The sequence below is a fragment of the Mirounga angustirostris genome, unplaced genomic scaffold (assembly GCF_029215605.1).
Source record: "Mirounga angustirostris isolate CCGP_5_RB_7025 unplaced genomic scaffold, mMirAng1.0.hap1 SCAF_14, whole genome shotgun sequence".
Lineage (NCBI taxonomy): Eukaryota > Metazoa > Chordata > Mammalia > Carnivora > Phocidae > Mirounga > Mirounga angustirostris.
The window spans coordinates 63514651-63530512 of NW_026991722.1; the positions used below are offsets into that span (position 1 = coordinate 63514651).

General features: G+C 45.4%; 1 protein-coding gene across 5 annotated transcripts in view; it reads right to left on the reverse strand.

Annotated features, from left to right (window-relative positions):
- The window catches only part of LOC123852796 (protein HIRA), an 89815-nt gene that overhangs the window by 68437 nt on the left and 5516 nt on the right, over positions 1-15862 (reverse strand). For 3 of the 5 annotated variants that reach the window (XM_054510382.2, XM_064578012.1, XM_045887115.2), the window contains exons 1-2: positions 462-572; positions 253-386 (exon numbers count right to left, since the gene is read on the reverse strand). Coding sequence is in view for 2 of the 5 variants with exons in the window: in XM_045887114.3 (XP_045743070.1) it covers positions 462-572; positions 2437-2499 (174 nt within the window). In the remaining 3 variants the exon portion in view is untranslated. Of the gene's footprint in view, positions 1-252; positions 387-461; positions 573-2436; positions 2500-15862 lie in introns of those variants that run through there. The other 2 variants (XM_045887114.3, XM_045887116.3) reach the window with 1 other exon arrangement.

The following is a 15862-nucleotide window of genomic DNA, read 5'->3' on the forward strand; positions in this document are numbered from 1 at the left end:
ATACAGTCACCCTGATGCTCAGAAGCAGGAAACTAAGGTGCTAAATGTAGGAAAGGAAACCACAACACTGTCCGACCATCAAAAGGATCCTGGCAGAGGGCCTCAGAGTGACACAGTGGCAATTCTGAGACATTTTGGTGAGTTGTCTTTAAAACACCCTTCCCCAGAACCCTACTGCTTCCAGGTCGCTGGCCCCAAAGCCCCATGGAATCAGGCAGTAACGACTCATGAGCAGGAAATCACCAGAGGTACCTGCAGACTGTCCAAAGATGGTTCTGTGGGCGGGCCGAGTCTTCTGCCGAATAACTCACCCAGGTGTGCAGCCAACATCTGTGCCTTCAGACAGCAGGCCGAGGGGAGTTACCGCCGCACGGGGCCTTATCTTTCTAATTACAAACACATGTGCTAACCTTGGGCACTCTGCCAACACGCAAAGCCTGCAAAGGGCCACTCTGTAATACCTAAGTGATTGTCCATCTGGCAAAGCATCTTGGGAATATTTTCATCCTTCTCGTCATCCTCCTGGAGGACTGGAGACATATTCCAGATCACAACCTTCCCAGAATCCTGTCCTGGAATGAAGGAGCAGAAATAATTCAATGTGCAAGAAGTAGAAATTTGGTATTAACTCTGAGACATAATCCTCACTTAGCTTTCATAAACCATAATGGACTAGATTGGAGGAGACTAAATTTGCATTACTAATTTAACTTACAGAATAGAAACGAAGAAAGATAAGCACTGATGGGGATCAAAAAGCATGTGGATTTAGGAGTACAGAGAAGCCAACCTGACTTTGAAAAGAACTCTGGACCGAGCTCTAGTCTGTCCTCTAACACAGATCCCTCAGGAGCCCCTAGAAGGTCCTCATCTCTGCCCAGGACCCAGACTCCTCATCTGTAAGTTGAAGAGCTGGAAAAGCTGATGTCCCAGGGCCCTTTCAGGTTTGTGCATGGGAACCCTATCAACCAAGGGCAACAGCACATCCCCGCCAGTACTTTGATCCCTTTCCAGGTGCTGCCTAGAGTTCAGGGTTGCTCCCAGAGCTGACTGGATGCTTTGAGACCCAAGTCTAAATGAAATGTGCACTAAAGATAGGAAAAAAGGCTCATTCCCTTCTTATCTACCCTTTGCCATCACCTACAGATGGGAGATCAATCAAAAGAGGGCATTTAGGGATCCTGGGGTCATAAGGTTATGTAATACTCTGCTAAAAAAATTATCTATGCATTTTGGCAATGATTTTTCTTCCTTTTCTTTCTTTTTTTTTTTTTGCAATGATTTTTCATTCTAAGCTTTCCATTTACTGATAACTAACAAAAGTCTGGCCCCTCATTTAACTATTATAGAGGAGCAAAAACCAATAAATGCCTACAAATGGACATGTCAGAATTACCATAAGGCATACCTGAAATTGCCTACTGGCCAGTATATAAAAATATTTCCTAAACAGCTCTTCTTGACCTTATTATATACTGAGAAGGGTGGGAAGGTATGCCTCTTCTTATGGATGAGGAAAAAACCCTGTCCCCCAGCTTAGTCCAGTGGTTGTAGATGACATCAGTGGGTACCTTCTGGATGCAGTCCACGATGTGCCAGAAGGAGATCATGGGCTTCCTGCATACCCCTGCAGCAGGAAGCCCAAAGACAACCCACCCTGCAGCACCTGGCCTGAGGTCCTGGAACTCACAGAGGCACTCTGCAGGTGCTGTCCAGGGAGGCCTTGGCCAGAGGAAGACGCTGCTCTAGAGTGAAGCTGTTGGGGGCTGAGATTTGTGGGAATGCTACCTTGTGCCACCATATATATACATCTTGGTGTCCTCGTCTGAAAAATGACTGTCTTTCCAAGTAGGGCTGTTATTGGGACATTGTAACACTGCATGAAGCACAGTAATAACACTATGGACCGTATTTTCAAATGGCATGGGCATTTTTACTTGCCCACAGCATACTTCTTCTTTATCTTAGCTGAATTCCTCTGAGCCCAGAAAATGGGCCTAAAACTATACGACTAACTCTGTAGTTTAGTTTAACCACCTCTTCCCCTTTTTCAGATGAGAAAGTACTGCCAGAACGAAGATGAAGACCCAACCTCAACATCTGGGGCTGGGGATCTATCCAAAGGACCACCTGCCACTCTCCATGTTCAATAAGCTGGGACTTGGTGATGAAAACTGATTTTAATATTAACCCAATGAATAGAAATTAGAAAGATACACCCACTACCAAAATGTTTATATGGAGCAAACACACTAGAACCAAAAAAGGATTTTGATTTAACCTGTTCAGATAACAGATTATAATTGTACATATTAAATGGAGTCATATCCATACTGAAAAACAAATATATTCTATCTTCAGCTCAGTGGGCAACCAGGAGAAGCAGAGCAAGGTGTCAGGACTGTGAGTGCTCCCTCCGTTACTCTGTGAACATACCTTGTCCTCCAGTTGCGAACTTGGTCCCGTCAGGGTGAATATCAACTGAAAAAATTGGCTTGCCTGGAAACAAAGGAAAAAAAAAACACACAACATCTATCTTGGCTTATATTCACTGGAGGATAGCAACAAAGTCAAAAAATTTGAAACAGTGATTAATTGAGTACTATCTCTAATCACTGCTCCTAGGAAAATATAATAGGCTGCTGATAAATTACCTCTAAGAGTGGAATAATTTAACAGTTTTAAAGCATAAACTGCTGAAAGATTCTCCAAGTGACATTAAATAGCTGAGTCTCAAAGGAGGACAAAGCATTCTGTCACTAGAACAACTGAGTCCATAGGTCGCTTGAGCATTTGCAGAGAGGTCCAACGGATAGGAGCTGGCCACTTTCTGGGGACACACATTTGTAAAGGTTATGAGTTGTTAACAACAACAGCTCTGGGTCACAGTGGCTACATCTTCAGCCACCTCTCCATCACATGGACCTGCACTTGGCTGGCCGCCTGGACACAAGCATCCTGGCCTTTCTGCCTTGCTGTCTGACAGCTGGGTAGGACCAGTAGCTGACTTCGACCACAGGTATCACTTCCCTCATGCTTCTGTTTCTAAAAGCCCTCCTGTGTATTTGTACTGCATCAAAGTTTGTGAAGAGTCAGCCTTCTCGGCATTTCATATGGCTGAACTTCCTCCACAGGATGTGCTCTGTTCAACTGGATGTTCAGTCCCTATAGGGGGAAGAACTGTAGCTACTAGCTCCTGGAGTCCCCACAGGATGCAGACCCACACCAAGACCCCATGAAGCTGTATGGCTAGCTTGGTGGACCAGACTGGCAAAGGAGTCATGACAACTTGAAACCCAGAAGACTGGAAGTATTCCTGGGCCCTGGGCCCTGTGGCTAACCAGTGCGCTTCCACGCTAAGAGTGGCATGTCAATTGTTGTCAAGTTTATCACCACATCCTCAGCTTCTAGCACAGGCCTGCTGAGTGGTGGCTCAGTAACATTTATTCAGTGACAAATTAGATGCATGACAATACACTGAACATCAGCAATCGCTAATACAGACAAGGTCCTGTTGCCAAGGAGTCTCTTGGTTGAGGATGCTCTGTCTCTGTTACCCAAGAGGAGTTGGCATGGACACCAGAAGGAGGGTTACCAGCTCTAGAATCACAGGATGGCAAGTACAGACAGGGTAGGGTGGGGCAGGGGCAGGCCGTGGTGCCTAACAGCTGAAAGTCCTGCCAGGGTTACTGTCCAAGTATGGAAAATCAAATATTGGTACCCAAAAAAGGCAATGGCCAGCATGGGCCCCAAGAAATAGACAGCTCACTTTATCTTATTCCACAGAGCCATACCCCTAAGAGGCAAACTGAGCCTGAGCTTCCACAAGACAACAGGAAATGTGCTCTCCTTCTTGTCATTACACAGTAGGGGGAAACAGCTATGTAAGGCCACCAGCAAGCAGGTGTGCCAAATGCAAGGGCCCTAATTTTGTCTCAGAGAACAAGCAGAAACCCTAGGGAGGTTGGAAATCACATCTCATATTATTTCATCTCTACTACTTACTGAAATCCAAAACAACAAAGGCTGCTACTGCAGGACCCTGTCATGCTGGCAGCTCTAGCCAGGTCCTTGAGACCCTCAGTTACCTCCAGGTCCACATCTAAGAGCCAGAGATCTACAGTGACAGGTCAAGTTCAGCCAAGTCGCTACTGATTGCCTTCCTGGAGCACAAACATATAGGAAATTCAGCCCTGGTCTGCTCTGAGTTTTCACTCCAAGGATTCCCAGGACAAGCCCCAACACAGCTTGGCACTCTATGTAGTTTTTGTTTTTTTAAAGATTTTATTTATTTATTTGAGCCAGAGAGAATGAGAGAGAGAGAGAGCACATGAGAGGGGGGAGGGTCAGAGGGAGAAGCAGGCTCCCTGCCGAGCAGGGAGCCCGATGCGGGACTCGATCCAGGGACTCCAGGATCATGACCTGAGCCGAAGGCAGTCGCTTAACCAACTGAGCCACCCAGGCGCCCTCTATGTAGCTTTGAAGGAGCCAGAGCCAGAACCAGCAGTGGAGCGCACTTACAAGGACCCAAGGAGAGAGAGCTATTGCTATTCTTCTTCCATAGTCCAGATGGACAGACACTAATTAGCCCCATCTTCATCCTCAAGAGAAGAATCCAGAAAACTATGTACAGTAGGTAAAAGGCAGGTACTGAGAACACGGGTAAGAAGGACTGGAAGTTTTCAAACTGGTGCTCCTGTGCCTCTGCACTCAGACCTACACCGGCATGTCACGCCCTTCCTAGGTCAGGTGGTTGCCATGTGTATTAAGCCAGAGAGCCTGACATGCTGCTGCTGAGAATGTGCCATACTTTCCCAGAGGCTGAGGACCTGGGAGGGAAGCAGTAGCAAGAAGGTGGGTTTCTTGACCATCTGGGCCATGACAAGTGTCTGACAGGGAAGCCTCAAGAAAAAAGAAAGGACAATTAGGGCTCTGGGCCCAGGCTTGAGCTGTGCAGACCATGGCATCTAGTGCTGAGACTGAGGTTCAGTGTCCTGCCAGACACCAGAGGAAGGCAACCAATTAGCACCACTAAGAGCCTCATGAGATTCAGAAGAGCAGACGTCTCCAAGTACGGTGAGGACAGAGACAGGGAGTCTCAACCGCATCAGTGCCTGCCATCTCCACTCAGGACCTTCCTGGGAGGTCCTTGTGGGTGCTAGCCTGCTATTCCTTTCAGGAGAGGCAGAGCCACAGTGGGCTAAGCCCTGTGGAACTCTTCTTCCCAGCCCATGACATGTTCTACTGAGCATCTGATGTGCCCCCTCAAGCCGTGCAGGCAGCACAGCCCAGGGTATTCTCTAAATCTCACACTGCCCTGTGAAGTGGATAGTTCTGACATCCTCATCTGACAGAGCTACACAGCTGCTACAGGCAGGCTACACAGGCAGCTACACAGCTGCCTCCCCCAAGCCTGAGCTTTAAGTATGTAATGTGCTGCCCCTCCAGGTGAAGCTGGGAGGGGACATGCCTGGAGATGGCTGGGAGGGCACAGATGATACTGCCTGGAGGGAACTAATTCAAAGCCCACAGGTGAAAGGTGAAGTACGGAGTCAGAGGGAGAGCTAGAGCTATGCACACATGCACAACTAGTCCTAATGACCTGGACTTGGCCTTGGACTTGCTATACTGAGCATCGATCACCCTGGACACCTCAGTCCCACAGGCCTGGGGTGACTGCTACCTGGCTAGGCTCTAGTGAACCATCTCTCAGGACTCCTGCCCTTGTGTGCTTCCCTTTCCTTGAATTTGGGTTGGCTCTGTGATCTGTTTTAAGTAACAGAATGTGACTGAAGTAACGCTGCTCCAGTTCTGAGATTAAGCCTAAAGAAGGTCCAGCAGTTCAACTTTTGCTCTCTGGAGGAAGCCAGAGCCCTGTGGCATTTGTCTGGTTCCTTTGGCCAGGTGGTTGCCATGTAAGAAGTCCAAGTACCCTGAGACCACTGTGCTGAGACAACCCCCCCCACCACAAGCTGGCCACAGAAAAAGGGTCAAAGAATCCAGACAACAGTGAGAATCAGGGTCCTGACACAGGACCCAGGATGAACTGTTCTGGCCCCAAACTGCTCGAGCCATCCCAGCAGACGCAGTGCAGAACTAAGATGAGCTGTCCCTGCTGAGCCTGGCCAGGTTTCACAATCACAAACAAATAATAAAACAGCTATTGTTTTAAACCAGCAAGTTTGGGGGTAGTTTGTTATGCTAATTCATTCACTTTTCTGCCTAAGGCAACTGGAGTTGCATATCTGTCATTTTCACCAAAAAAGTTCTAGCTGACTCAGCATCAGTCCTGAGAAGGCCAATGGGGGGGGGGGGGGGGTTGCGGGGGGGAGGAGAAGAGCACTCACCTGGCCATAGGAGGGCTTTTCAGTTCCTTAAGTCTGTGAGACATTGTATTATATGCCCCCTCAAGAAGCACATCAAAATGACTTACATGCAAATAAAAGACAAACCTGACTCCCTAAGAGCACACATGGCTGAGCCTAGGTAGGTGAGCAGAGGGGCTCTGCTGCACAGGTACCCATCACAGCCCAAGTCTTCCCCACCACACCCACTCACAGCATCAATGAGATGTTTTCTCATCCATCCACCTTGGTGGTTGTCTATGAGCCTGCTATGGGACTAAGCAGAGGAAAAGTAAAGCTACGAAAGGCTCAGCCCTGCCCTTAGGATGCTCCCAGTGATGGGTGTCTGCACAAATGGAAAGCTATCTAACTCAGCCTGGGCTTCCTATAGAAATCACAACTGAAGTGAGTCCCAAAGGCTGAGAAGGATCAGCCAGAAGAGGAGGGAAGGGAATTTCAGGCAGAGGGGACATGGCATAGAAGAATCCTGACAAGCTGCTGCAGAGTGTGTGGAGAGAGGAGGCTCAGAGGATGGGTAGGGCCCAGCAAGACACCACTGAGGAACGCAGACCTTCCTCTACAGCTACCTCTGAAGCAAGGGAACACTAAAGCCAGACTCACATTTCAGCTCCACATAGCTGTGTGGAGCATGGGCTTTTGCTAAGACCAGAGAGGGCCTCAAGGCTCCAGGGGAAGGCAGAAACAAGGGCTGGGAACTGGCCTGGGTTTGAACAATGAACAAGCGTGGGTGGAATTCTCAGCCCTGATGCTTAACAACTATGCAGCCTTGAGTAAATTATTGAATGCCTCCAAACACCAGTTTCCTAATCTGAATGGTGTGGAAGTCACAGTCACCCTTACAAGCACCTTCTGAGAGAGATTAAGATGCCGAGCCACATTGCTTCAAAGATGCACACATTTCACATGTGAACGTTTCCTAGATCACAATGTGCTTTGGTGAAAGGTGTGACTGGGGTAATGGGCACCATATTTCCTTTTGTAGAGATGGGCCACAGAGTTGATGAAATATTGTAATGTACCTACACAAAGCCACCAGCATGGTATCAGCTCCCTACCTCCTTCCAGTACTAGACTCTGCGGTCCAAGGACTACAGTGATTCATGTTCCCTCAGTAGGAACAGACCTCCTTTTTCTAAAGGGCTCTTTGAGGTGGAGCTGAGGAAAAGGATCTGTGGCCTAAGTAGTTAGAGAACTTTTCCTGTGGCACAATGTTAAATATGAATTCCTAACTACTTCCTGCATTCCATCTTTCTTTGTACAAAAACAGAAACAAGGGGTGCCTGGATGGCTCAGGTCATGATCTCAGGGTCCTGGGATCAAGCCCTGCATCAGGCTTCCTGCTCAGTGGGGAGCCTGCTTCTCCCTTTCCCTCTGCCCCTTCCCCTGCTTGTGCTCTCTCTCTCTCTCTGTCAAATAAAGTCTTTTGTTTTTTAAATAAATAAAGTCTTAATTTTTTTTTTTTTTTTTTTAAACAGAGACAAAAGAGAAATTAATCCCCTTCCGGGGCCCTACAGCTGCCAGGCAATCTCACATCCTTTGAATGACAGTGGCCAGCATGTTCTCCCTGCACACCCACCAAAGCCCATTCTCCTTGGGGCTCTGCTTCCAGGTCACCCCTCCTGGACATTGTCTTGTACCCCTCCTCAGACCACACACAGCAACCTGTTGTCACTCTCTCCACAGAGCTACAACAGTTGGCCACTGTTCCCTGCCTGGGGGTTGCTGATCTGACAACTGCAGCATGAATGCTCTCCATCTGGCAGGAATAAAGAGTAAGGTACAGAAACTGGATTTTCACAGAGCGTGGTCAGACAGAATCCTCCTCCCTGGCATCAGGGGAAAAGACTCCTGGAGGAGGCCCAAATGTGGAACTTAAAGTCCGAACAGACAGCACTGGCCAGAGAGAAGCAGGGAGGGCCCAAATGAGAATAGCTGGCTCTCTCGGTGGCCTTCAGATCTTTGGTTTGGGCTCCTGTCTTTGGGCGTTTATGCTCTGACAGCTCACTGGGCAGATCCAACTGGAACATCTGTGAGCACGTACTGCTGGAATGGAAGCTTAGGGGAAGTTGAGGCCTTTACCCACTGCACATTGCTCCTGGAAACACTTCTCCTATACAGCCCATTAATACCTGGTTTTAACAAATTTTGGTAAATCTGTAACTAAAAATGAAACACAGGGAAATGTTTGAATGTACACTGAAGACTAGAAAACAGCGCTGCAAGAAATTAAAGACACAAATAAATGGAAAAACATCCTGTGTTCAGGAACTGGAAGACTTAATACTGTTAAGATGTCAATGATACCGGGACGCCTGGGTGGCTCAGTCGGTTAAGCGTCTGCCTTCAGCTCAGGTCATGATCCCAGGGTCCTGGGATCGAGTCCCGCATCGGGCTCCCCGCAGAGCGGGGAGCCTGCTTCTCCCTCTGCCTCTGCCTCTCTCTCTCTCTATCTCTCATGAATAAATAAATAAAATCTTAAAAAAAAAAAAAAGATGTCAATAATACCCAAAGCTCTACAGATTTAATGCAATCCCTATCAAAACTGCAATGATAGGGGAGCTTGGCTGGCTCAATCAGTACGGAGTGTGTGAATCTTTATCTCAGGATTGTGAGTTCCAGCCCTGTATTGGGGGTAGACTTCACTTGAAAAAAACAAAACAAAACAAAACAAACTCTGGCAATGACATTTTTTGCAGAAATAGAAAAACCCATCCTATAAATTCTTATGGAATCTCACAGGACCCCGAATAGCTAAAAGAATCTTGGAAAAGAACAAAGTTGGAGGGGCACCTGGGTGGCTCAGCAGTTGGGTGTCTGCCTTCGGCTCGGGTCATGATCCCAGGGTCTTGGGATCGAGCCCCACATCGGGGTCCCTGCTCAGCGGGAAGCCTGCTTCTCCCTCTCCCACTCCCCCTGCTTGTGTTCCCTCTCTCGCTATGTCTCTGTCAAATAAATAAAAATCTTAAAAAATAAAAAAAGAACAAAGTTGGAGTCTTACACTTCCTGATCTCAAAACTGACTACAAAGCTACAGTAATCAAAACAGTGTTACTGGCATGAAGACAGACACAGAGACCAGCATAGCAGAATAGAGAGCACAGAAATAAACCCTTGCATATGTGGTCAAGTGATTTTTGACAAGGGCACCAAGACCAGTCCATGGGAAAAGGACAGTTTCGTCAACAAATGGTGCTGGAAAAAATGAACATCTGCATGCAAAAGAATGAAGCTAGATCCTTACACCATATAAGGATTTAACTCAAAATGGATCAAGGATCCAAATGTGAAACCTAACATTATAAAATTCAAGAGAACATGGGGGAAAGTTTAACGACAATGGATTTGGCAATGATTTCTTAGATATGATACCAAAGACACAGGCATTAAGAGGAAAAAAATAGACAAATTGGGCTTCTTGGAAATTAAAAACTTTTGCCCACCAAAGGGCACTATCAAAAGAATAAAAAGGCAACCCACAAAACAGGAGAAAATATTTGTAAACCACATATATGATGAAAGATTAATATCCTGAAATACAAAGAACTCCTAAAACTCAATGACAGAAAACAGAAAAACCCATTCAAAAACAGGCAAAGGACTTGAACAGACATTTCTCCAGAGAAGATATACAAATAGCCAACAAGCATATAAAAAGATGCTCAACATCATTAGCTACCACAAAAATGCAAATTAGAATGAGATTATCACCTTACATCTATTAGGTTGGCTACTATTAGAAAAAAGAGAGAGAGAGAGAATAACAAGTGCTGGTAAGGATGTGGAGAAAATGGAATTCTGTGCATTGCTGGTAGGAATGTAAAATGGTACAGCCGCTATCAAAGCAGTATGGGCATTCCTTAAAAAATTAAAAATAGAATTACCCGTGATCCAGCAATTCCACTTCTGGGTATATATCCAAAAGAATTGAAAGCAAGGTCTTGAAGAGATATTGCACACCCATGTTCATAGCAGCATTAGTCAGAACAGCCAAGAGGTAGAAGCAATGTAAGTGTCCATTGACAGATGCATGGATAAGCAAACTGTGGTATATACATACAACAGAATATCATTCAGCCTTAAAAAGGAAGGAGATTCTGATGCACTCTACAACATGGATGAACCCTGAAAATGTTATAATTAACATAAGCTAGTCACAAATAATATATGATGCCACTTATATGAGGTCTGTAGAGCAGTCAAATTTATAAAGACAGAAAGTGGAGTGGTGGCTGCCAGGGGCTGGAGGTAGGGAGAATGGGGACTTGTCGCTTAATGTGTATATATAGTCTTAGTTTTACAAGATGACTAAGTTATGGAGATTGGTTCCACAACAGTGTGAACATACATAACACTACTGAATTATACACTTTAAAGATGGTTAAGATGGTATATTTTGTTAAGTGTATTTTACCACAACTTAAAAAAATGCTAACGAAAACCAAACCAATCTATCTATATATATTTCTATAACTCTACCCACCTACCAGCTACCTATCTATAAGGTACAGGGGTGTGGAAGGGCTATAAAAGGTATTAATTATAACTGCTCAGTGTCTTGACTGTGGTGGTGGATACATGAACCTACACAGGTGAAAAACTGTATAGAACTAAACACCCACTGACTCTTGATTTTGGCTTAGGTCCTGATCTCAGGGTCCTCGGATCAAGCCCTGCTTCGGGCTCTGTGCTAAGCACGATGTCTGCTTGTCCCTCTTCCTCTGCTCCTCCTCCTGCTCTCTTTCTCAAACAAATAAAATCTTAAAAAAAAACACAAAAAAACACAACAACAACAAAACAAAACCCTAAACACCTATCCAAACAGGAGTACAAATACAAGTGGAGAAGTCTGAATAAGACAGTTGGATTGTGTCAATATCAATGTCAATGTGATATTATATTGCTGTTTTATAAAATGTTACCAGTGGGAGAAACTGGGAAAAGAGTACAAAGAATCTCTTAGTATTGTTTCATTAGCCTGTGTGGTAATCTACAACTTTCTCAATAATAAAAAAATAAATACACATACATATATGATGTTTTTAAATATGTCTGTGTGTAGTAATATAAAATAAAGGCAAATACCAAAACATCCGTGGCTGTCAATAAAACTGACTCCTTATGCAGGTGATAACGTGCAAATCTACAACCAGTCATCTCTCTGGAGAAGACTTGCACCTAAGCACTCTAATGTGCAGCTTGCTCCTCTATCCAGCTATCTACAGACATTTCATCTTCAACTTCTCCACAACGGAACTCCAGATCTTCCGGCCCAAACCTGCTCCCCATCAGCAAAGATCATGCCTGGGACAGGGGAAGCCAAGAGGCGCAGCACAACGGTCCCACCCATGACTTTTCTGGCCTCCATCTTCTGCCTCCTCCCCCAATCACTGGCCCCATGTCCTGGCCTTCCCTTTGTTCCTAGACTGCACAGGAGTGTTTCCATCCAGTGCCCTGAACTGGTTCCTTCCCAGACACACACATACCTCTCTCATCTCCTTTTAGTCTTTGCTCAAATGACGCCCTCTCATTGAGGCCTGCCCTGACCACCCTACCTGAAAGTACTACTTCCTCAACTTGGTACAACCAATCCCAATTCTCATCTACTTTTTTCTTAGCAATTTCTTACATATTGTATAATTTCCTTTATTGCATGTCTGTCCACCCCAACCACCAGAATGTAAATTCCAGGAGCTCAGCAATTTTTGTCTGTTTTAGTCACAGAGTCACTGTGGTACCTAGAGTCAAGCCACAGCTCTAGGTACCAGGGTGACTCAATAGTACCAGTAGGCACTCAATAAGTACTTATTGTTAATGGCTGGAGAAAGACTGCAGCAGAGGCCCAAAATTCAAAAACACCTTCAGTGTCATTAGCATCCCAATCTTTGAAAGGCAGGCTCCTCATCTCCTCAAGTGAGGACTCAGACGTCACCAAGCACCTGCAAGTGGGAAGCATGGCCTTGACTGGCTCACAAAGCCATCTGCTGCTGTTATGTCTACCGCTTTCAACCACAAAAACTTCTCCGGTCTCCTTAGGTAAGCACTACCACGATGACATCTCATAGGTATCAGGTGGCTGGGAGATTCAAAACACAGCACAGGAAGGAAGCTGTAGCAATCATGCAACCGTTCGGGGGGGGGGGGTGTGGGTGTGTGTGTGTGTGTGTGTGTGTGTGTCTGTGTGTGTCTGTGTGTGTGTGTGTGTGTGTTGCCACAAACTAAAGTAAAAAGAAAGTTACAGGTATATCAGTTATGAATCTTAATCACTTCTCCTGCAGCATTTGCCAATGCATAATCTAGGAAGTTTTGGTAACAGCGACTATTTCTTCATACTTTTTTCTCCTTTACTTTTGCAGAACAGAGATATTCCTTAAAAGTTATCCACAAAGTGGATTTCTCTAAACATAATCATCTCTTCTATACGGTTTCATTAAAAAATTAAGAGCAATTAAAAACAACACTTCTATGGGGGTGGGGAATCTGTTAGCTGTTTAACAATTAAGAAAATAACACTACAGTTAATAATACTGTATCCCATACTTGAAAGTTGCTAAGAGAGTAAATTTTAAAAGCTTTCATCTCAAGAAAAAAAATTCTGTAACTATGTACAGTGATGGATGTTAACTACACTTACTGTGGTGATTATTTTGTGATATATACAAATATGGAATCATGATGTTGTACACCTGAAACATTACTGCTATATAAAATACTTCAATTTAAAAAAAGGGAGGGGTGCCTGGGTGGCTCAGTCGTTAAGTGTCTGCCTTCGGCTCAGGTCATGATCCCAGGGTCCTGGGATTGAGCCCCGCGTTGGGCTCCAGCCCCGTGTTGGGCTCCCTGCTCAGTGGGAAGCCTGCTTCTCCCTCTCCCACTCCCCCTGCTTGTGTTCCCTCTCTCGGTGTGTTTCTATCAAATAAATAAATAAAATCTTAAAAAAAAAAAGAAAATAACAAACCTACAGTATTATTTAAGTAGAAAATGCAAAGCAACATTTTAGCTATTCCAGTTATATGTGTAATCCAAGGTCCGAAGGGAGGCTATACAATAAAAACACTGAATTTGCTACGGTATCAGGGATTTGGCTAAGGTCTTAAAGAATGCAGATACTTTTACACTGTGATATGTACACTAAATAAAATGTGTGTGGGTTTTTTTTTAAAGCACCAAGTTATCCATTTATTTTTTCCCCAAATGGTCTCAAAGACCATATAAAGTTTTAGCATTTTCTAACTTTTCCTAAATTGAACAGGTATTACTATGATAATAAGAAAAATAATTTTAAGTACAAAATGCTTCATTATCCAGATCACTCATACACTATAAGATGTATCCTAGTATAATTATACATGGCAATTGTCTCTAGCCAAAAATGTAGGTGTTTGTCCTATTCCTTAACAATAGCTCTAGGGCACCTGGTTGGCTCAGTTGGTTGCATCTGCCTTCGGCTCAGGTCATGATCCCAGGGTCCTGGGATCGAGTCCCGCATCGGTCTCTCTGCTCAGCGGGGAGCCTGCTTCTCCCTCTGCCTCTCTCTCTCTCTCTCTTATGAATAAATAAATAAAATCTTAAAGAAAACAAAAACAAGAACAAAAACAATAGCTCTAGAATGGAGCTCTAGTGTTTTCAAAAGGGAGAAGGTGAAGAAGCCATTTATCAAAGGAGATCCTGGGGGGAAGCCCTGTGTGATGGCCTCATTTGGCCCACCCCCTCTAACTGAATCCTTGCTCTTCCTCTCTGTCTGCTCTATTCTCTTACTGATCTCAGTGGATGACAACTCTGCTCTTCACCTGGGAGCCAGCCCATCTCACATCCCACATTCTACCCTGATGACTCTACCTTCACAATATGTCTGTAACTCAAACTTTCTAGAGAGGTGCAAATGTTCGTATCTTGGGTTGGGAATGAGTTAGACAGTGTATTTGTTTGCCAAAATTCATCAAATTGTATACAAACTGTGCATTTCCCTATGTAAATTATACTTAAATATATATAATTTACATATTTTATATAATTACAATATATAATTATTACATGAAATAACATGTAAACTATATCTAAAAAAATAATATACGTATACTCACATAAAGTCCAGCCATTTCTCATCAGCACTATCACCTCCATCACCTCCCTGGTCCAAACCACAGTCATCTTTTGCCTGGATCACTGCAACTGCCTTTTAATGGGTCTCCCAGCTCTCTCCATTGCCCCCACACTCATTCTAGTTCCAGTGAAGAAATCAGGAGGATCTTTAACAGTCAAGTCAGACCACCGTTACTCCTCTGCTCACATGGCACTGGGAACTGAAGTCTAGCAGCCACCAGGTCCTCCCAGTCAGTACACAGCTCTCTCCAGCCTCATCTCTTAATGCTCTTGCCCATTTGCTGCTCCAGCCTCACTCCAATTGTAAGACATCCATGCTATTCCTCAAACCTGCCAGGCAAGCTCTGGCTCTTCTCTCTGCCTGGAATGCTCCTCCCTCAGACAGCTGCCTTCCTCTCACCTCTATCAGACCTGTCACAGATGCTGTGGTACCAGGCCAGGCCCCCTCCCTCCAGGAACTGAAGCACCTGCCCCCAGCTGTGGGAGTGCTGGCAGCCTGTGAAAACTCCCAGCTGAGGTCTTCTCCATAGGGGACCTGCCCTCAGTGGAAGAACTGCTTTGATCAAGGTCAGGTCCCCTCCCCAGGACAGCCTGCACCCAATGATTGCGGATGTGGCATTAGAAAGCCCTGGCCCTTCACCCCAATTTAGGACAACTCATAAGGACTAGCTGCAGAGCCCCTGACAGGGTCAGCTGCAGCTTTTGTTGCACTTGCACTACAGCTCAACTTCTTTCTGTCCAGTCCTGCGTCTAGCACTCCCCAATAATTCTCCCCTCCTCCATCTCCCTGTCCGCTTAGACAGGATGCCCCCAGCAGACAGCCCTCCTAGTCTCACTGGCTAGAGTGCATCACATGCTGCTCCTCAAAAGATCCTGCTCTGCTGCTTGGTTCACTGCTATATTTCCAGCACTTAGCCCCTGGCACGTAATCTGTACTCATTATTTGTTGAATGGATGAATTCACTGAGTGCCTCTCTGTACAGGACCTTCTGATGGACGATGTAGCAGACCTGGAGTCTGTTCCTATGAAGGTCTATTGCTGGCCCCCAAATGAAGCTCACTGCCTCTTCTGTCTGTCCCTCATACAGTGGCTCTGACCAGGGCAACTTCCCTGTGACTTGGTCTGCCCTAGGTTGGTTAATGCATCAAAGCAGGTAATGCTTTCAAAAGCAACAAGTTTTGACCTAAATGGGTTTTCTTTTTGCCAGAGGTGTTCTAAAACACTTGCTGTTTGTTTCATCTGCTCCCTTTCCTAAAATGCTCTCAACCCTCCCCGGGCCTATTGCTTCTGACACTTCCACAGTGGCAGTGCCTTCTCTACCACCACACTCCACATCCCATCAAGGCTCAGCCCCAGGGTACATCCACAAACCAGGCTCCTGTCCCTAGGGCTATCAT